Source organism: Carya illinoinensis, chromosome 1, assembly GCF_018687715.1.
Source record: "Carya illinoinensis cultivar Pawnee chromosome 1, C.illinoinensisPawnee_v1, whole genome shotgun sequence".
Taxonomy (NCBI): domain Eukaryota; kingdom Viridiplantae; phylum Streptophyta; class Magnoliopsida; order Fagales; family Juglandaceae; genus Carya; species Carya illinoinensis.
This window is the reverse complement of record NC_056752.1, coordinates 12,455,525-12,478,215: the sequence shown is the minus strand read 5'-3', so window position 1 is coordinate 12,478,215 and position 22,691 is coordinate 12,455,525. Positions and strand designations below refer to the sequence as shown.

The following is a 22,691-nucleotide window of genomic DNA, read 5'->3' as shown; positions in this document are numbered from 1 at the left end:
TGAAGGCCCTGTAAAAACAAAAACAAAAAACAAGATGTTAAGATGCCACCACTCTTTGTTTTTGTTGTTTCCACCTTTTCCTTTTTTCCTTTTTTCGAATTTGAATTTTGAATTCCAGCGTATTTAATTTTCGCATGAATTGGCGTAGAAGATGTAACTAAAAGTAGAAAGTAAATGGTACGGACAGGAAAGATAGGCCCTACAGCTACGAAAGTTTAACCCGTTGTAGACGAAATTAGTACAATCCCTAAGTGTTGCCCTCTCACCATAGCTTGAGAATGACACAGGCTCAAAAATCAAGAGACAGTCAGTCCAATTGATTTTTGATAAGTATACCATTGCACATATAATTTATATAGTAAACGCCTTTTATCTCTAATATTTTCTTTTTTCAACTGATATCTCTAAAGATTTATAATATTCTCATGTGTATAGTACAATTAGTAAAATACTTACATGAAATAATTTAATTTAAAAAAAAAATAAATTTAAATATTACCAATCAAATATTACATTCAAATTATATGAATTTTGTGCTTTATTCACATAATTAAGAATAGAATAACCTTGTGCCAAAGGTCTAAGGTATGATGGCATAGCACCCAAGTCTCCAAAGTGGAGGTCTTGGTTAAACCCCCCTTCCTCAATGTATAAAAAGAAAAGAAAAAAAAAAAGAATAACCGTCTCTAATATTTAAGTTTTATTAATTAACTGTATTATCTGGAACATCACTCTAAAAGTGTTATATTTTGAGTGGTGTATTTACTAACAGTAAAAGTAGAAAGAATAAAATCGATTCGAATATTAGCCGTTGAGATCCGTTGAAATAGAGGTCCCACTTCAATCATTTAATCCGAAGTTGCGTTGCATTTGGAACCGAATGTCTCGGCCGAACGTTAGCGGAGAACCTCAGAGTGGTGTCCAGACTGTCTGTCCCAAATGCCAGAAGAAAACAAAGTAAAATAAAATAAAAACCAACCACCATGTGCATGTGGCCTCCGAAAATGTTGAATTCAAAATAGAGTAAAAACTTTAAAAAAGTTTTGAAAAAGGTTGTCATTCCATAAGTATGTATGTGTGTACTTCCTTATAAATGTTACTGACCTACTGTTATTTTAAGCTAATGGGGTATTTCCTTATGCATGCATGGTATGTATGTATGTATATATATGTATGGCAGGTAGAGTAGCCAGCCGGTGGCTTTCCCCTTCGTTTTACCCTCATCTATCTATATAAAAAGGAAAACTTTCGTCTTCTTTGCACCCTCTTCTAATTACCCATTCTCGCTGTCTCTCTTTCTCAATTCTCTGGGGTTTCTTGCTTTTGAGTGCTGGGATTTTCTTTTTTCTGGGTTCATTTTCTTCTAGGGAGAGAAAATAATGGCAGGTTTTTCTTGTTCTTCAAAGGCTGTCATTGGAATGGTGGCGATCTTTGCTCTATTGTTCGCCATTGTTTCCCCCGCTGTGGTGGTAGAAGCCCAGTCCCTGGCTCCTGCTCCTGCCCCTACCAGCGATGGTAAACTTGACAACTTTTGCTTTTGTTAGTTAGATCTGAAACATAGGGCATTGTTTTCATTTTACCTTTCTTTTCTTTATCTTATTTTTGTTGGGTTGTGGAATCTTAATTTTGATGGAATCTTTTACCTGTTGTCGACGTTGATATTTTAGGGACCTCAATTGACCAAGGGATTGCATATTTGCTTATGTTGGTGGCGCTGGTGCTTACATACCTCATCCACCCTCTCGACGCCTCATCCTACTACAACCTCTTCTAGTTTTCCAATTTTAGTACTTTAGATGCGTTAGAGCAGAGGCCAGGGTTTGGAATGTAATTGCATTGTTCATATTTCTTACCATGGGGGAGGAGGAATTGTTTTTTTCTTTGGTGGGGTTCATTTGTATTCGGAAATTGAATGAATGGTTCTATCGATTTGTTGAATGAATTTACTTTCTCTGCTCACTCTTGGTGCTCCACGCTTAACATCTCAATCAAGAATTAGGTGAAAAAACTATAGAGAATCTCTGCATCCAGTACCCGTTGGTGATTATCCATGTCGGCCCCGCTCGCATATGAACTTTCTCGCATCAAAGGTGTGCATGAAATAGCAGCTCACAATTGGGTTGAACCTTCAAGCCATTATAAATTTAGAACTCAAGAGTCACTCGTGATTATTCACATCTGAAGTAAGAATATTCTGGGTGCGTAGCAAATCTCGTAAACTCTTCACATTTTATACTCCGCAACTTTATGTGAAACGTTAATACCAAGCAAAAGTTATGAAACGAAGAGAATTTTCTGTTGGATTGCAGAAAGCAGACTTTTAAGCATAAACGAAAAAATGACAATCCTAGCTTGGCATTTCCAGGCTATAGGAAAAATGGGGAAAAAAGAAGAATCATAGTTGCCTAGGCATTATTTGTTGGCTCTCAAACCCTGTCATCTTTCGCCAATCTTGGTAGCAGGATCCTGGGTGAACATTATATATCCTTTCAAGAATTGAGCTAGTCGTCAGTATGCAAACTGCTGTTAGATTTGTAAAGCGGAAAGCATAATCTCGTAGGCTGACCACAACCAGGAGTGTCTCCCGGATCATTTAAGTATGCTCCCCTGATTATTGAGTTCCAAGCCTGTGATGCAAGGCATACTTGACAACTTCATAAAAGGAGACAACTATGCCGACTGAGGGTCCAGCACGACCAACACGGGGACTGATTCCCGTAAATAGTCCCTTCATTCCACCATCCCTGATCCGATCAATATAATTAGTATTGTTTTGATAAGTCCACATCATGAGTGACATAGGAACTATACAATATGTTCTTAATGGAAGCACAGCATCTTTATGCTAAGGGAACTTCAGGATGCAATGGGGTGGAACCGTGCAGTTGTATCATTTACTAACAGAGTGCTACATACCTCCAAATTTCGAGCAATGTTTTTGTTGTTGTCATCCTTAATGCCTTTGCTGGGTCCTTCTAAAAATTCAGGAAAGGAAACTGCGTCAACAACCAAAACAAGTACAAAAGAACATCAAAGAGGAAAAAGAAAATTCCATGTATTTGAATTAAATAAATTTAACTGTAAATTCATGCAAAGTAGTTTTGCAGGTCTCAGTCACGAGGTCAACTACTATCTAATTCTGATAATGCTTGCAACTTCATCCTCAATCCCTAGGGAAGGCATGGAAATCTAAGGTACACCTTTGCAAAACCTTATTACAAGCCATTACTTGAACCCTACTATTATTCAATATATGGGATATGAAAGGAACATAATCTCAAGCAACCTACATGGGAAAAAATGTTTACCTCATGACCATAAATTGCACGATTTTTTTTTTTTTATCTGCCAAGACCATACTGGTTACATTTCATTTATGTAAGAGCAAGAAGCCGTTGCCCGTGGCTTGAATTGTTTTTCCCTTTTTACTTTCTGTGGTGTTCTTCAATCATCATCAAATTTAAAATGCAATTGCATGTGATGGTTGGGTTTATGTGGTCAAAGAACAGAGAAGGAAAAAAGCATATGAGGGAAAAAAAAAGAAGTAAAAAAAGACTGGAAAGGCAGATGCTTGTTGCAGAGGCTTGAATTGGAGATAACACCTCTATCTGCCGTCGGGTTCTTGCTACATCCAGTGGACAAGTAGCAGCAGCTGCAAGGCTTCCTGCAACAAAGCCAGCACAAAAATTTGCCCCAAGCACACTGCTTGCACTTGCTTTATCACCCATCATTCCAAGCAATCTTCTCCGAATCTGCATAAAGCAGAAAGAGAAAATGGCCCAAGTTGGAAATATGTGCTAGAAGCAATACATAATAAGATACCAGCGTAGAAATAATGTCTCACAGGCTCAAGGGTAGACCAGCAGATTGCAGAGAAAGGAATATCACGAGCAAGTTGTGCTCCAAGGCCAGTCCACAAGATACGATAGTTTTGCACTGTTAAAAGAGAATACAGTTCACATATCTGATAATAAAAGCCAAAGAATAAACTACGAACATAAAACTTTTGAGCATCCATCGCATTTTTTCATTAAAGGATTACCAGACCACCACAAAAGACGTACAACTCAAGAAAATCTAGCCAAATCGCTCCAGAGGCACATTTCAAAATCTAGATGGATAAATTCAGCTTCAGAGTGGAGATAGAACTCAGAAAATTCTAGACACATCATTTCAGAAGTACACTTACAATTTTGAAGTAGGTTTGTGCTTTTCACAGGGTTGATAAGCCCAAGCAGTGTCTTCCTAACTCCAGCAGGCTTAACGCCAGCTTGGGTTTCTTTAAAAGCCTATATCATAAAGGAAAGACCAGAATGAGATAGACAAGAAAGTTCTCCCTCAAAAACTAATTCTCTCCATTCGTGGTAAAGAGTACTAAATCTAATGGTTTGTTCCTTGTATTTTCTTTCCCTTTTTAATATTCCCCAATAAGAAAGATGTTTTCTTCACGTACTTAAAGAAAGCTCTTAGGACGGGAAGAAAGAGCCAGTATTAGACTACACAGCTTACCTGCATGCGGGTCCTTGCCAGTTCAATAGGGTAACAAGAAACACAAGCTAATGAGCGTGCAACTGACCCTGCCACTAATGGCACATATGGAGTCAAGGTTGGTGCATTTCGAGTTGTAAAATCTTCCATTATATTGCGGAAAATGTCATAACAAGGCAAGTAGATGCCCACCTGGTTGTCAGTAAAACATATAAACTTAAGTGAGAGAGCATGCGAAAGAGGCAAAAGATAGCATGAATCTGCAATGCACAAAGAAGAAACCACAAACGCAAAACCCCTGGCTAAAGAAGACTTACTGTTGGCACAGCCAATGCCAAGCTTGCATTTGTGCCTCTCCATAGCCCAGCAAACCCTTCCTGCACAAATTTACTCCTTGAAGCCCCCAGTGATAAGTGATTTCCACACCAAATAGAAACTGGACAGTATAAATAATAAATAACTTTTTTAATCTGTACAAAACAGGCGCATCTACAAGACAAAGAATATCTTTTTTGTTTTTATAAGACAGAATATCTTAACAGCATTATGTTATAATAAACCTTATTGTAAGGGTGTCATCCACGACTCTAATGAACTTGTTTTAAATAACGTTTCACCACTAGACAGGAAAAACTAAATTTTCTTTTGGGTAGTGGTACAGAATTTTCTACTCGAAAGACAATCAAATACAAACTTATCTCTTTATATCATTCTACATGGTACAAGGAGGCCAGAAGAGGCCAGTTAGGCATCAGAAATATTTTAAAACATATATTGGGGAAAATTCACAATATACTCATAGTCTATGTGTTCACTAACCTGACGTGTGACTTTGTATAAAACATCAAAAGTTCCTTTATACCGGCTACACTCTGGAGGGCATCCTGATTCAAAGCCAAGAATTGCACGTGTAGATGATGAACATCTCAAATCCGGTAGCATCTAGAAGAAACAGTTCATAAAATATAAAAGATGGCTCAAGTATTCAAGAAACCACACACAATCCAAAAATAAGTCAAAACTATTACATAAGTGGGCTAACCTACAAACTGCTAGTAGTTAAGAATCATAGACTGTTTGTATGCTCACCGTGTTTGTGTCAAAACATGTCATGTGGCACAGCCCCTGATAAGGAACTCCAGCAGCTTGTGCTTGCAACCTTGTCTGTAATTAAGGATTTTAAGGTGTTTAAAATACGTAATTCCAAGAATATATTACCAGAGAAGAGGAAAATCAAGGAATTAAATGCTTAAATAGGCTACAAACTGTAAACACAAAAAAATTGTTATATGAAAATGTGGGAGAAAACTATATTCAAAACCAGTTTTGACATGACAGAATATGATTTTGGCAACTCTCATATGAAATCATATTTCAGAAGAAGCAACATTATATTAAGGTTTGATATGAATATCCTAATCCTTAACTTAAAAAGAACAAAAAAAATACAGACATTTCAAACTATTATTACACCCCCCAAATATTTTTATAATTGTTATTGCAGTGATATTCTATATGAAAAGATACCCAAACATTTTTTCTTTTTGTTTTTTTATTTTTATTTTTATAAGAAAAAGATACCCAAACTTGATAGTTTTACACCAGACAACTCCTTTTTAAGTTTTGATCATTTTATTTTAAAAGCACATACCTATCAGAACAATTTTAAAGAACTTATATGAATACACACATACATGACAAAATCAAAAATTAAGTTTTGAGTTCTATAGATTCTATGCTTCTTAATATGCGGCACAAAGTTCTTTAAGTATCGTATATCAAATCCCAATCAGGTACATACATGTAAAACAAACACTACATAGCCTGGAAAAATCTCCAATTGCTATTATTTAAGGTTTATTAATGTTAATAGTTAGTCTAGTGGTTGGGTTTTAGTTTTGGAAAATTTAAATTCAAAAGGGAAGTTATTTTTTAAGATTATTTTATAGATGTAAAGCAACGACTTGCTGTGAAAATAAATTTAAGACTTATCTGTTTATGTTTAACATAAATATTAATACATACAGATATAGACACCACATGCATCTACATGCCTAAGAAGAGTTCATCTTCAATTGGGCATTGGCATAAAGAAGGGTTTTACACCTTCCAAAAGGACATGCCATCACGTCAAAATTTTCTTGAATCAAGAAAATACACACATGGCATCTGATTACCACAGAAACACTAACACAAATGTAAAGGAAGTTTTCTTTCATTATTCTGTTACTCTCTCTATCTCCCAAACCAATCTATTTTGTTGTTTTGCTGCCCAATCGTACTCGTGCCCCTCTGCCGCTCCATTCCCTCTCACAATAAACTGCTATCCATGGATCCACCCCCACCCTTCATTTGTATCCTCACCTTCTCTTTCTTTCTCTCTCCTCTGCTATTTTGCCCAATCTCATTGACCTCCATGTCCTTGTAGATCTGATTATGCACTCACGCTCTGAAGCTCTATATGATGCAATTCCAGCCGTATTCTTCTTTCCATCTCTCTTTTATGCTCTCTTTGAAGGCTTTTTGATGAAAAACAGTGCGTATTTGACCTCCTGTGATTTTTCGATCCGTCCCTATGTATAAGTTCTTCGGTTTCAGTGATAAGCTCCTAATTATTTCATGCAATTGTTACAAAGCTTATTTTTTGTGATTGTTTAGCTTATAGTTGAAAATCAGAGACATTTTATCTTTTAGATGGGTTTTCTGAGTCTTGAAAGTGTTGGTCATGGATCAGCTTTTCTTGTGAAATTCACAAATAATAGGGCTTGTTTGTTAAAAAGAAGTTCACATATCTCATACAACAGCAGAAACTACAAAGACCTGATATAGATAAAAACAATAAAGTCAAGGCAAAGCTGAGCATATAGCACCGTTCAAAGTTGAAGAACAATGATCTGATAACGGGGATCGCTTCTTGACAACTGACAAGGCTGAGCAGGTACATTATATCATTCTTAACTGCTTTACTTTATATCCTTAGAAGGTTTTTTTTTTTTTTTTTTCCAAGGTGAAAATCCAATTACACGGATGAATTCTTTATATACACCAATACACAAGAAAGTGGGTTCAGCTGCCAAAATTATCATTTTCTTTTCTTTCATAATTGTATTTTAAGCTTGTGGTTGATCAGATGGTTTTTCTGGTTGCTGTAATGTTATAGGTTGCGGGTTATGTTATGCTATGTAATTCATCGCGGAGTATCATTCTTTTCAAACGAGAAAAATGATTCTCTGTTATTCGGTTTATTTGAAATACAATGCTCACGTTTCAGCCTCCCATTGGGTGGTGTTAAAGACTGGTTTACACCAGATCCGGACTGCAGATGAACCGGCCTAAGAAATTACGTCATAAGTTGGTTCCATCCCTAAGAACTAGATGTCCAAATAAAACCCACAAATCTACCCAATCAGTTAATTTCTCTAATTATCATCCACAATGAATCTAGGATGGGTGCCTCAAACAATACGTTGCCAATTGAGGGAAGAAATAACTTTTTTCGAAAAAAAAAAAAAACAGTAGTACGTGAGCATTTGAAGTACAAAGAAATTAATAAAATGGGTATTAAAAGAAATTGAAAACCTTGGCGACATCAAGAGGGTTAACGATGACAGCGGAGAGGGCAGCGGCACCGGCGGCAGCTAATGCTCTCTCTCCAAAGCCCAAATCCACATCCGCAAGTCCTCTTGTAGAATAAGAAGAAGAAGAAGAAGTAGCAGCCTCCTTGAGCATATTTTCCTTTCCTTCAAAATCAAGCTTTGTTACCGCTGCCGCACTAATCCACGAAGGCACACCCGGCTTTGAGGCCACCATTCCTCCTAAAAAAAGAAAAGAAAAACACACACACACACAGAGAACTAGTTTTATTTGTATGAATTCGGGATTGATTTGCGTTGTCTGTCAGCTTTGATGTCGCGAGGGGAAGGAATAAATTTGGAGAGCAACAAGGAAGAGAACTCTGACTGATTTGATAGTCGTGGAAAGGAAAAGGCGAGAGACGGTTATAGGAGGAGGAAGAGTCAGAGAGTAGATAAATGTAAGGATGGGGGGCGCGGGCGGGGCTTTTTCCAGGATTTTCCCATTGCACGGGATTGCGTGGCAAAATAGGAGTCGTTGGGACAGATATTGATTCGTGGCGTGCAACTGCGCATTCGCCAAACAAAACACTCGCGTGTGCCCTGACGTGTCACATTAGAGCAGTTCGACATTCGTGGCGTACAACTGCACAGTCGAGCGAACAAAACGTTCGCGTCAACTCTGTCGTGTCACTTCTCTCTCTTCTGTTATTTTTTTTTGAATAATAATTGCTTAAACATTTAAAAAAATATTAATTATTTATTAAAAAATTAATTTTTTATATAAATTTCTTATTTTAATATTTATTTTAAAAATAATTACGTAACAGTTATATAATTTATAATTATAAATATCTTTCCTCACGATTACATAATTTATAATTATAAATATCTTTTTTATTACTAATATCTTTTCTTATAAATGATAGGTTAACGTGAAATGCATAATCGTGTACTAATTTTATACATCATTTCTCATAAAGTTTAAGGTGAAATATATTAAATGAGGTAGTTTGTAAATAATAATAAAATAATTTAAGTTAAGTTATTTTATGAGATTTTAAAAAATATGAGAAAATATTTCATAAAAATATTATAAAATTAAAATAATCTTTAAATATTATTTTTATTTTGTGATTTGAGAAAATTGAATTATATTTTGTATTTTATTTAAAATTTTAGAAAAATTGTAATGATTAGATAAAAAAGTTAAAATTTTAAAAATTTGAAATTGAAAATTATTTGTAATTAAATAGTATTTGAATGTAAAGATGAAATTGATTAAGATCATCTATGAAACCATGGTTGATCTCTTACTAATAAAAAATTGTCATATTAATAAGGTGAGTGGTACGTTCACTTCATACTAATTTCTTGTGCGTTCCATCTTAAAACATGATGTAATTCTGAGTCTCCTCTCTAGTTTCTCTCTAGGATTCTGTCTTGTGAGAGTTTAGATGTGGTGTTGAGTCCATGCGGGTTCTAATCTTATTATAGTTTCTGTGATCTTTTCTTCCACCTGCGATGGAAGGTTTGCAACACTTGTGGAGTAATTTTCGGTTGAGCGAAAAAGAAGATGCCTCTATTGTGCTGGAGGAGGTGAATGTTTCTATGGTGAAGAGCAAGGGTGACTTGAGTTTAATTGGAAAAATTTGGTGTGATCGACAGTTGGGAAAGCATGTTATAGAATTGACTATGGCAAGAATATGACACCTTAGTAAACCTGCTGTGTTGAATGAGGTTGGAAGGAATGTGTTTGTGATGAGTTTTGCGACTCATGCAGATAAGGAAAGAATAGAAAGAGGAAGGCCTTGGTTTTTTTATGGTCAGTTGTTTGTGATTATTCCTTTTGATCGAATTACTCCAGTTCATCCATTGAAGTTTGATGTTGCACCTTTCTGGGTGCAATTTTATAATCTTCCTTTGTTTGGTATGAATAAGGATTATGAAGGCAAGCTAGGTGGTTCTATAGGTGAGGTATTGGAGGTGGATGCTGATACTAATGATGTTGGATGGGGAAGTTGTTTAAGAGTTAAGATTATGATTGATTTGAAAAAACTTCTTGCTAGAGGAAGCACTTGCACTGTGCAGGGTGCCGAGGTTTGGAGTCCAGTATAGTATGAGAAGCTTCCTCATTTTTGTTTTACATGCGGTAGAATTATACATGAAAGTGCAAGCTGTCAATTGGAACCTCAATCTTCGCCTTAATTTGGTTTTTGGCTACGGATAGAGTCAAATTTCAAGAAAAGGTGGGAGCTATCTCAGGATCAACGTTCAAGAGTTGTAAAGAACATTGGGGTGGAGCAGGAGTAGAACATGGCAACGGTTGGTGGTGCCAAGCATGCTGAGATTAGGAATGGTAACCTTTGTTTCTCTTCAATGCCTACTAATGAGGATAGTTTAATTTCAGGCACAATTGTAGCTGTTACCTTTGACAATTTCAACATAGTATCAAGTACTGACTATTATAGGTAGCAGGAAGTCACTCATGCTGTAACGACTATTATTGATAATATAGTAACTGAAGAAGAGGTGGAGGTACACGTGTAAAAATGTGGTAATCATGGGCCTGTTGGACCATCTCATATTGGGCCTGATGCTGGGCTTTTTGATGTTAATGATGGGGCTATTGCTAAGCCTGTTAATGGAAATGAAGATCACATTGGTGAAGCTATACAAGAAAAATCTAATTTTTTGCAGAGGATGTGCACTAGAAGTACTTGGAAGAAAAGAGATAGGGGGTCTTCTTGATGAGGATTTTAAGAGGAAGAGAACTATGGAGGAGATTGCTGGTGGTATTCTACATGTTGTTGACAACAAGAAATGTAAGTTTCTAACTCCTTCTAATGATGATGTTGATCATGTTGAGAAGGACCATCAGAATAGGAGGGGTAACAAGCAATTGGGATTAGCAGTGGCTGTGCAACAGCCTTGCCGATGTCAATGAGTTTTATAAGCTGGAATTCCCATAGGCTTGGGACCCACTGGGAATTCAGATCCTTTCTGAGTTGGTCAGAAAAGAAGTTCCTGATATTTTACTTTTATAAGAAACAAGGTTACATGCTCGTGTAATGGAAAGACTAAAGTGCAAGCTGGGAGTTTTTGGTTGTTTAGCTGTTAGTTGTGAAAGGAGAAGTGGTGGGATGCATTGTATTGGAAGAAACAATTTAGAGTTGAAGCTCAAAGTTTTTCAAAGTCTCATATTCATGCTAAAGTTACTGAAGAAGGTGTAAATGGTGAATCATGGTGGCTAACTGGGTTCTATGGTCAACTAGAGGTGAGTAGGAGAAATGAATCTTGGTCTTTGTTGAGGTCTCTTAAAGTTCCTTCTAATACATGTTCTATTAATGAGATTATGAATAATAATGAAAAGAATGGTGGTAGAACTAGACTAGATAGGCAAATGAAGGCTTTTCGAGACGTCATTGAAGAATGTCAAGTACATGATTTTGGTTTTAGAGGTAATCCATTTACATGGTGTAACAAAAGGAAAGAGGGTCATACTATTAGTGAAAGGCTAGATAGGTGCTTTTCTAATTTAAAATGGCATTCTTTCTATCCAATGGCAGTTGTAGTTCATAGTATAGTTGCTTACTCTTATCATATGCCTATCATCCTAAAGTTGCAATAGGTTCCAAGAAAGAAATTGTTTTAGTTTGAGGCAATGTGGATGGAAGCTTCTAGCTGTAAACAAGTAGTTGATAGAGCATGGAAGGAAGTTGAAGGAAAGAGAGAATTGAATACTGTCATGAGGAAGATTGAGCATTGCAGTGAAAAGCTCTCTGTGTGGAATAGATCTAGCTTTTGACATGTGCATAGAAATCTACAAAGGCAAAGGAGAATCTTTGATTAGCTCATCAGGTTGATCCACTTTCTCTTAATAGACAGGAAATTCAAATGGCACGAAGGGAGGTTCGACAATGGTTGCAAAGAAGTGAGACCATGTTGAAACAAAGATCAAAGGTTCTGTGGTTAGTTCAGGGAGATAAGAATACACATTTCTTCCATCATAAAGCAACTCAGAGGAAAAAGAAGAATTGGATAAAAGAGATAAAGGATTCAGCTGGAAGATGGCAAACTGATGAGGCAAGAGATGGATTCATTACTGAGTATATTAAGACTCTCTTCACTGCTGCTGAGGAGTTAGGCAGTATGAGTTTTCTGCATGATTTAAATGGTAGAGTTACAACTCCAATGTTGGAACAGCTTGATGCAGCTTTTACAGCTGATGAGGTGAAGAAAGCATTAGATGAGATGCATCCAATAAAAGCACCTGAACCAGATGGTATGGCCCATATTTTTTTTTATCAAAATTTTGGTCTGTTGTTGGAGTTGATGTCACTGAGTTAGTTTCTAATTATAGGCCAATTAGCCCATGTAATTTCATAGATAAGTTGATTTCCAAGATTTTAGCTAATAGGCTCAAGTTGATTTTACCTGCTATTATTTTACCTTCACAAACAGCTTTTGTTCTAAGAAAATTAATTACAAATAATGTATTAGTGGCCTATAAAATGGTGCATTTTCTTAGAAGAGAAGGGAAAATGATGGTTTTATGTCTTTGAAGTTGGATATGAGTAAGGCTTACAATAGAGTCAAGTGGAGGTTCCTTGAAAATGTGATGTTGCATATGGATTTCAACTCAAAGTGGATTTAGTTGGTGATGTTTTGTGTCACAACTATCTCTTTTTCAATTCTTGTGAATGGTGAGCCTAAGGGACCAGTTGTTCCAACTCGTGGATTAAGAGAAGGAGATCCCATTTCTCCCTATATATATATATATTTTTTTTTTTTTTACTTTGTACTAAGGGGCTTATATCTTTGCTCAGCAAGGCAAATGAGCGTCAACAGATTGAAGGGATTCGGGTATGTAGAGGGGCACCTAAGTTGACTCATCTCTTATTTGCAGATGATAATGTTATGTTCTGTAGAGCCACTAGGCAATCTTGTTTAACCTTACAACATAGGCTTGACATCTATAAGAAAGTCTCAGGATACAAGATAAATAGAGAGAAGACTTCTATGGTATTTGGTCATAATGTTCCCTCAGCTCAAATGTGAAGAACATGCAGTTTTGGGGTGTCACTCATTTTTAGCAATTTGGAAAATATTTAGGTTTGCCACCTATGGTTGGAAGAGGTAAATATCAAGAATTTTCAGCATTAAAACATAGAGTTTGGCCTAAATTATAAGGCTGGAAAGAAAAACTTTTATCACAAGGAGGGAAAAAAGTTTTTTTGAAAACTGTGGCCCCTTCAATTCCTACTTATACAATAAGTTGTTTTAAATTGCCAAAGTCACTATGTTCAGATCTAGAAGGATTGATGGATAGCTTTTGGTGGGGTCAAAGAAAAGAAGAGAAAAAGTTAAGTTGGGTTAGTTGGAAGAAGCTGTGTGAGTCAAAACCAGATGGAGGTATGGGATTCAAGTGTATACAAACTTTCAATAAAGCTCTTTTAGCTAAGTAGGGTTGGAGGATAATGAATGAGGATTCCACTCTTCTTCATAAGGTTTTTAAAGCTAGATATTTTCCAACATCTAGTTTTATAGACTCTAGATTGGGTGGTAATCCTTCTTATGTGTGGAGAGGCATATGGGAAACCAAGCATAGTTTATTAAAAGGCTGTAGATAGCGAGTTGGCAATGGTCTGTCTATCAATATATGGATTGATTATTGGCTTCCAAACCATAAACTGCTGGTTAATCTGGTGCTAGATCTACTGCAGCTGATTTACAGGTAGTGGTTTCTCTTATGAAGGAGGATCCTAGAAGATGGGATATTGAGAAAGTGAGAAGTGTGCTGCCAGCAAGAGAGGCAACTGAGGTTCTAAGTATAAGATTAGCATTAGATAATGTGTCAGATTTACTTATATGGAAGTATGAGAAAAGTGGAGTTTACAGGGTAAAAAGTGCTTATGTTTTTTTCAATTCTTTGGAGCAAAACAAAGAGGAGGCAGAAAGTTCAAGTGCTGAAGACAACAAACTATTATGGAAGCACCTTTGGAAAATGCATGTTCCTTAAAGAGTTAAGGTGTTTTCATGGAGAGTTTGTAAAAAAAAATCCTTCCCACCTTTAAAAACTTGAAGTCTAGACGAGTAATAGATGAGGCTAACTGTCAATGGTATCAAACAGAAGATGAGGATTTAAATCATGCACTTGTCTATTGTCCTCATGCCAATGACTGTTGGGTGTAGTTTTTTCCTACTATAAAAGAAGCAACAAACATGTTTGAGTTCACACAAATGGCTCTATTTGTCATTAGAAAAAAAAAAATAGTAGGAGAATTGGAAAAATTGTTTCTTCTAGAATGGGGGCTTTGGTATAGAAGAAATTAAAGAATATATGAAGGAAATACATTGCCAACTGAGCAAGTCATTGAGCATGCTTTCACTCTATACCAGGAACATAATGCTACAATAGAGGCAATGAAAATTCAACAAAGATACAAGTGTAATTGGCAGCCTCCTCCTGTAGATGTGTTAAAACTCAATGTAAATGGAGCTCTCTTTAGTAATCAATGTAAGTTTGGTGTTGGAGCAGTGCTACGAGATCATGAAGGGAAGGTGTTGTTTGCTGTAAGTAAATCAGAAGCTGCTATTGCCGATCCAATGAAGATTGAATTAATTGCTATCTTAAGGGGCTTGCAGCTGTGCATACCTCTAGGAATTGCAGAATTGAGGGTGGAGTTTGATCTTTGCTAGCAGTCCAAGAATTGGAAAAAGAAGGCTATTCTACAAGTTTGTGGGGGTAGTTTGGTCCAATAAATTAAGAACTTGCTCCAAAGGTTTTTTACTTGGTCTCTTCATCATAGCGGACATGAAGCTAATGGAGAAGCTCATGCATTGGCTAGGTTTGCATGGAATCTGATGATATTATTATTTGGTGGGAGTCAATTCCGAAATATATTTTTCAAACTATTTGGGTTGATTCAAATTTGAAATGTTTTGGATTTGATGAATAAACAACAAATAAAATGCATGTAAATCGTGAAACACACCAAGATTTGCATGGTTCGTTATTAAAGCTGTATGCATGGATTTTTTTAGGGCAAGATTTACTATATTTAGTGATTTTACAATCAATCATAGCTTTCTTTGTTATTAGTTGCAGTGATAAAAATGGCGTTAGCCTTTACACCTTTTTGTTTGTCCTAGCACTCGTTTGGTAAGAGAGTTGATATGAAGATTATGTGAATAATAGAGAAATTATTTAAATTAAGATGATTTATTAGATTTTAGAAAAGAAGAGAGAAGAAGTTGAATAAAATTATTATAAAATTAAAATATTATTTTAACATACTTTTTTTAATATAATTTTTTATTTGAAATTTGAAAAAATAATATTATTTTTTATGTTTTGTTTGGAAGTTTGAGAAAGTTTTAATGATTAGATAAAAAAATTAAAGGTTCAAAATTAAAAAGTATTTGTATTTTAGTGATATTTAGAAATAAAATTATGAAAACTTTTTGAGATAAGAATAGATTTTCCCAAATAAGCCCTTAGTCATGATATATCCTCTCTATTTCTTTGTTGCTACTCTTTCCTAATAGGCTTCTATGCGCATGGGTTGGACTGGCCGCATATTTCTACCCCCAACAATAAGATAACAATTATATTATTTATTATATAACTTACTCTTATGCATAAATATTAATGTTAAATTATTAATGCATTATTATTTATGCTTACATAACGCTTATTAATTGGAGGATACATTCATACAAATTAATAAATTATATAACTCAACTTCCACTATATTCTCCTTAATACATTAATAATTTAATATCTTGGATAGTATCATGACATGAACATTATTATACATAATCAGATTAAGGAACTTAAGTTATATAATGTTAAAAAGGGAAGGAGGAGGGGGGGGGGGGGGGGGGGGGGGAATGAAAAAACAAAATAAAGAAGAAAAATAGGTTTGTTACTCGTAAATGTACCTTATATGGCCCGAAATAAACCGAAAGACTGATATATTTAGTTTTGTTGATGAACCAATTGATTTTGAATTTTACTATCACAAAACCGATTATTTTAGTTCAATTTTCCAATGAGCTTAAAATTGAACCAAACTGGAAGGGATATTTATACCATCTAGTAATTAAGCCTACTGTCCACAGTTTTAGATAAGAGATAAAGTCAAGAAGGTATTTAGACTCATAAGAGAGAGTTGACTCAGATTCATATGAGGAGATAGCTCTTACTCCTAGAAGGAAAAGGGTTCACAAGGCTAATTAGACTCTTATCACTCCAAGGAAATAACCTCTATAAATAGCCTATATGAGGCAACAAATACTTGATTTGATTTACTTCATCTTCTACATACTCTTACTCTCATATTATATTTTTAACTTTGGCATCGGAGTTTTCCCAGGACAACTAGTGCCGCACATTTGTTCTTTGCGGGTTAACCGTGTGGTTGGTGGTGAAATATGTCCTTGACAATTACGCCGCTTGTGGGATTTTAACAGACTTCAATGTGATTTTCATATGCCAACCATTACACGATCACACGCAAACCGTGATCCAGAAGTAAGCATGGCAGATGTAAAGACGAGGTTGGCAGAAGATGAGGAAAAACTGAAGCACGCAATGGCAGTTGTTGTGCAACTGCAAAAAGAGAATGAAGAACTGAAACGGCAGAAAGACGCCCCCCCTTCTATCCAAAACAGGCAAGTTGAAGGAGATGCGCATAGTACAGAAGGTGTAAACAATGAAGAGATAGAAAAGAAAAGATTGCATGACAAACTGCGCAGTCTGATTGACAAGTGCGAGGAGATAGCGAAGAGGATGGGTGGTTCCTCTCCAGTGGAGCAACTGCTTACTCATACAAATTTTCCTTACATTGAGGAAGTCATGGTGGTACCTGTCCAAATTCAAAGTGCTGCAGATCGACTTGTACGACGGATCTAAGGATCCCGTTGCTCACTTTGAAAATTTCAAAACACATATGACCTTTCACGGCTTTCCTAGGGAAGTGGTTGGTCGTGCTTTCCCACTAATGTTGAAAGGCATAGCGCAGGGCTGGTTTGGTACTCTACGTCTTGGATCTATTAGAAGTTTTGAGGAGCTGGCAAAGCATTTCCTTACACAATTTATGATAAGTAGAAGGCATCGTAGACCAACCACCTATCTGCTAACCATAAAACAAAAAGAGAGAGAAAACTTGAAAGCCTATTTGACACGACTCAACAAAGAAAGGCTCACTATGGATGACCAAGATGAGATGATCGCCTTGGCCGCCCTTCTAGGGGGCATCTGGCCCCAAAGCCAGTTTATGACGAAGTTAGCCAGGAGAGCTCCATCCATCTTAAGAAAGTTCATGGATTGAGTAGACGATTTTGTGAATGTTGAAGACACGTTGCAGGCTCTCTTAGAGCCGATGACAAGCAACAAGACCAAGGCCCCTCAGCAAACAACAAGGCCCACGCCCCTTGGCGGGTAACAAGACTTGCACCCCTCAGCGAGCAATCAGACCCACGCTCCTTGCTGAGCAACAAGACCCATGCTCCTTGCTGAGCAACAAGACATTCGCCCCTCGGCAGGAGACAAGACTAATGCCCCTTGGCATGCGACAAGGCTCGCGCCCATAGGCAGACAACTAGAACACAACACTTCCAATGGGCAACAAGCAAGCAGTTTCATGGAGAAGTTTTCACACAATGGCAACCAAAGTTTCACGCTACCATGGCTACCAAGTTGTGGTGACCGACATACAATGCCTTGCTAAGCTATGGAACCAACGTGAAACACCTTGTGGTGGGCAACAATTTCACCAAGCAGTTCATTGCCCATGTTGGGGCAATGATGCACAACGGGTAACTGGTCGAGGAGAACAACACTAGCATGGTGGGCAACTAATCGTGGCGAGAAAGAGCATCTGATGGAACAATTATAGTTAGTGAGGCCCCAAGCGACCACCAACCAACTCTCTGGTCGGGAAATGGGATGCCATGAGAGCTCCACCACCATCCTTTACCAAGGCAACTCCAGATTGAAACCATGCAACTCGGTTGCTACACTGTAGCTGATCATGGCTGGCTACACCTTGCCAGCCTCACCCAAACAGCTCACACAACCCTTGGCACTCAGCGACACCCCTACAAAGCTCACTGCCCCCTTAGGTGGACAACAGCTTCCTTGTCGTTTCACACAATTTCTTACATAGTACTTTTTGATAGAGGCAGGCAAGGCAAGCACAACTTGCTCATGGCAACAAAAAGCAAAAGAGGATATGCAAACGGGAAAATAAAATAACAAATACAAATATATATAATCTGATACAAACAAAGTGAAAAACAGTCGGCAGCAAACAATCTCATAAACGAAATACCAACTACGAAGCCTATCACGGGCACCGTTCGGGCATCTCATTTTTGTCAACAAAACTCGCGGTGCCCATGAAAAAGGAAAAGGAAAAGGTAAAGGACCACCCAACACCACTCTCACCTCGACGAGAGTCAATAGGTGGGATAACTTTTCAGACTGCCCAACCTCTATCGTGACGAGCAAATAGGTGGGAAAGGTCAAAGATTGCTCGACCTCCCAAGTAGCTAACAGGCAAGTAACTCTTTGGATTGCCCGACCTCAGCATGGCTGCCCGCGGGCATCACTCGTGTGTCACCAGCTTTCACTACACTCTAGTGGAATGGTTCAAGTTTACAAATCTCAAACTTGTAATTTGTATTTACACTAACCTATTTGGTTTTTGGTGAAAATCTATTAAGGCGATTGAACTCATCCTCCTTCCACAACAGTCCAGTTGAGCATCCCTCCATACATTAGTGACGAGTCCAAAAGCTTGCGGTGCCATATAAAAAGGGTGCGGAGGTCATCAGACTACACCACCCTTAAACACCTATGACGAGCTGTAGTAACTCGCGGTGCCATGTAAAAAGGACACAGAGGTTATCCCTTAAACACAAAATATAATCATTAAAACTTTTCCAAATTTTAAAATAAAATATAATAAACAATTCAACTTTTTCAAATCCTAAAATAATAAGAATATTAAAAAATAAGATTCTAATAATATTTTATTTAATTTTCAACTTTCATCTCAACTTAACTCAACTTAATTCAACTCCACACCCAAACATAGCCATAGCTCGCGGTGCCATGTAAAAAGGACACGGAGGTCATTAGACCATTCCACTCTTAAACACCTATGACGAGCCTTAGTAGTTCATGATGTCATGTGAAAAGGAAGTAGAGGTCATTAGACCACGCCACTCTTAAACACCTATGACGAGCCTTAGTAGTTCATGATGTCATGTGAAAAGGAAGTAGAGGTCATTAGACCACGCCACCCCTAAACGCCAATGATGAATCCAAAGACTCGTGGTGCCCATAAAAAAGGGAAAGGTTAGGGACCACTTGACACCACTCACACCTCGTTGAGAGTCAATAGGCAGGACAAGTTATCAGACTGCTTGACCTTCCTCGTGACAAGCAAACAGACGAGAAAGGTCAAGGACCACCTGACCTCCCAGGTACCTAATAGGCAAGCGACTCTTTGGATTACTCGACCTCTCTCACCTGGACAACAATACGAGCACAACATCTTATCCAGTAAATGCCGAGTGTCTATGCTCGTGAACCGCTGCAAGCGAGTTACCTATGGGAAAGAGCCATCGAGCTCCACAAATGCATTACATGAGTTTCCTTCAGAAACGAGTCGATGAGCTCAGCAACTGCCTAATGTGAACCCAGGGAGTCAACGGGCTTCTTGAACACTTAAGCGCAGGTTACTACAACATCAACAACAAAACAACAACACCAACAATAAAACGACAACACCAACAACAATTTACTCCAAGGGCTACCAAATCCACTACTACCAACAATAGGAAAAATGACAACGAAAAGATACAAAAAAAACCAATCATGAAAATATGCACTCGTTGCCGACAATAAACAATTTTGCAGGAAAACATCCGCACAAATAAATAAACTCAAAATTAAGCTCTACGCTCACACCTAATACGGTCGAGTACATATCTAGCCAAAGCAAAGACCCACTCTCACACTCAATGCAGCCGAGTACTTTTCCAGCCAAAGTAGAGATTTGTGCTCGCATCTAATGCGGTCGAGTACATCTCCCACTTATCTCTCCAAGCCGAGATCTTCACTGCTTATCACAAAACAAACAAAAAACCAGGGACCAAATAGGAAACTAGAAAAAATTTTCAAAATTAATTTTGCAGATTATTGACTTGAAGATTCTCAAGGCCTTCTAAGGCTTCATAAGAGTGTGGAGACACCTATACACTCACCAGTATGGACCCTCAATGGGGTAGAAGAAAACAAAAAGCAAGCAAGTGCCCATCAGCCAGCGGGGTAAAAGGTAGGTGTAGGGAATGCAAAGTATTTAATTTCTTATGTGCCAGCATAAAGAAAATTAGCAGGATAACTGGAAGGGATATTTGTACCATCTAGTAATCAAGCTCATTGCCCACAGTTTTAGCTAAGAGATAAAGTCAATAATGGACTCAGACTCCTAAGAGAGAGTTGATTTAGATTCCTAAGAGGAGATAGGCTCCTATTCCTAGAAGGAAAAGGTTTCACAAGGCTAATTAGACTCCTATCACTCCAAGGAAATAACCTCTATAAATAGCCTGCATGAGGTAACAAATACTTGATTTGATTTACTTCATCTTTTACATACTCTTACTCTCATTATATTTCTGACTTTGGCATTGGAGTTTCCTTAAGAAAACTAGTGCTGCCCATTTGTTCGTTGCAGGTCAACTATGTGGTTGGTGGTAAAACACGTCTTTTACACAAATCAAATCGATTATACCACTAGCCACATTAGCTTTTTCATCATAAGTAGAATACACTCATCCCCACACAATCAAAATTTCTATTTTTTCTAAAAGAAATTGATGGTGGTTGTCAGCTAATGAATTTCGGCTATCTCTAACTGTCACCATTTATGGTTTGGTAGATTTCCAATCAAATTGATGGTGATTACTCCAATTATCTCTTGAGGCAATGAACACCGTGGTAGCTAGAGGTGGTTTAAAGAATATTTAGGCTGTGGTTTATACTTTTGGTTTGAGAATTCTGGCCACCTCTCGAGTGGCAGCCTCGACCCACTAGATGAACTTCCCCTTGGCTCACACATTGGTTCATCGATTCTCAGTATCGTCTTCCATCTACCAGATGTTGAGTCTAAATTTGCACCTCATTGGTATCTGTAAGGCTTGATGGAACCAAATATCTGAAGTTCCCACAATAGGGCAAGCCACCAACTCAGCATTCTCATATTTCAATAGTTTTGCTTTTGCATAGCAAGGCAACACGAACCAATTCTTCTCTACCAATAGACCCTTATGCCATAGCTATTATGGGACCAACCATAAAGCCTTGGACAATTCCATCAAATGACCTTCTACAAGGCTGCCACCCTTATGCTCAGTTGGTAGCTCATGCAAACAACATTGAAGAGTTGAACAACCATGGTATTTGGACTATGGCCCCACCAATCATGTTACCGCAAAATGAAGTAACTTGACCTTGTGGTAACAACCATATCAAGTGAATGACAAAGTGGCAGCTGGAAATGGTGGAGCTTTGATCCTTTCTAATGCAGGCTCCTCCCCCGCCTCTTCAACTAATAATCATTTTCTTTTAAATGATATTCTACACTGCACTAATGCTTCCTCCTATTTTCTAACTATTAAAAACTAATCTCGATATAGCCACTCCTACTTTATATTCACTTAATCTTATTTTATGGTGAAGGATATGTAGACAAATCGAATACTCCTCCAAGGTTGAGTAAAGCAAGACTTTATCTAGTTTATCTGCGAAGCTCAAGTCAAAGAAATTATTGCCACATGCTGCTTTGTCCACCTTTTTTACTACATTTCTAGGAGTAGCAGCCTCTACTTCAATTTGTAGATGGGCAGTTCAACTTATTTATTATGGTTGTCACAATTCCTTCATGTTTTAAGGAGCCATGAATTTTTGGGTATTGTTGATGGCTTTGAGCCATGCCCTCCAATAAAACCTACTTGGTTCTCAGACTATTGACGCAGATTATATCATTCAGAATAAAAAGGATCAGTAAATTCTCACTTTGATTAATGCCGTACTCACTGATGTTGTGCTTTCAATTGTATATGGTCTTAACACTTCAAAGCAAGTGTGGCAATCCTTAGCCTCAAGATTGTCTATTAGCCAAGGCAATTTAAAGTGTGGCAATTCAACATTTCAATTCTTTAGCCAAGGCAAGCTGATCAATTAACAGCAATGGAAAAACCAATAGATGATGAGGACCTCATCTTATAATCACTAGTGGACTCAACCCCTCTTATGCCTCCTTTGTCATTGTCTTCGACTTTGCTACTCACAATACTACCATGTCATTTGAGTGCTTCCAAGTAAAACTATTAAATCATCAACAATTGTTAGCTGCACAAACCTCCTCCATTGAAGTCATGGATTTCGCTCTCTACTCTCAGAAACCTAATAGTAATCCTCCCCATTCCAAGTCTAAAGGTTTGTTTGGAAACTGTTTTCATCTCAAAATTCTTCTCTCATCTCATCCCATCTCCTTTCCAAGTATCACTCAAACGCAAATACTTTCAAACTAATCATTATAACTTTTCCAAACT

The 22,691-nt window shown here is 37.4% G+C and overlaps 2 protein-coding genes across 3 annotated transcripts; one reads left to right on the top strand and one right to left on the bottom strand.

Moving 5' to 3' along the window:
- Positions 1-1,184: 1,184 nt before the first annotated feature.
- On the top strand, positions 1,185-1,959 carry LOC122310887 (arabinogalactan protein 20-like). Its single transcript, XM_043125126.1, has 2 exons — positions 1,185-1,515; positions 1,668-1,959. Exons 1-2 carry the CDS (start codon positions 1,380-1,382, stop codon positions 1,772-1,774), a joined length of 243 nt encoding a protein of 80 aa, XP_042981060.1. The 5' UTR covers positions 1,185-1,379; the 3' UTR covers positions 1,775-1,959.
- A 251-nt stretch (positions 1,960-2,210) lies between these two features.
- LOC122310875 (mitochondrial carrier protein MTM1-like) lies at positions 2,211-8,568 on the bottom strand. Of its 2 annotated transcripts, XM_043125103.1 has the most exons (10): positions 8,068-8,564; positions 5,578-5,652; positions 5,308-5,430; positions 4,806-4,865; positions 4,510-4,680; positions 4,190-4,289; positions 3,845-3,936; positions 3,603-3,752; positions 2,917-2,975; positions 2,211-2,744 (listed from the first exon to the last, which is right to left on the bottom strand). In XM_043125103.1, exons 1-10 carry the CDS (start codon positions 8,296-8,298, stop codon positions 2,612-2,614), a joined length of 1,194 nt encoding a protein of 397 aa, XP_042981037.1. In that variant the 5' UTR covers positions 8,299-8,564; the 3' UTR covers positions 2,211-2,611. The 2 variants fall into 2 exon arrangements, with proteins under 2 accessions (XP_042981037.1, XP_042981047.1); XM_043125113.1 differs by lacking the exon at positions 2,211-2,744 and having other exon boundaries at positions 2,945-2,996; positions 8,068-8,568.
- Positions 8,569-22,691: the final 14,123 nt, after the last annotated feature.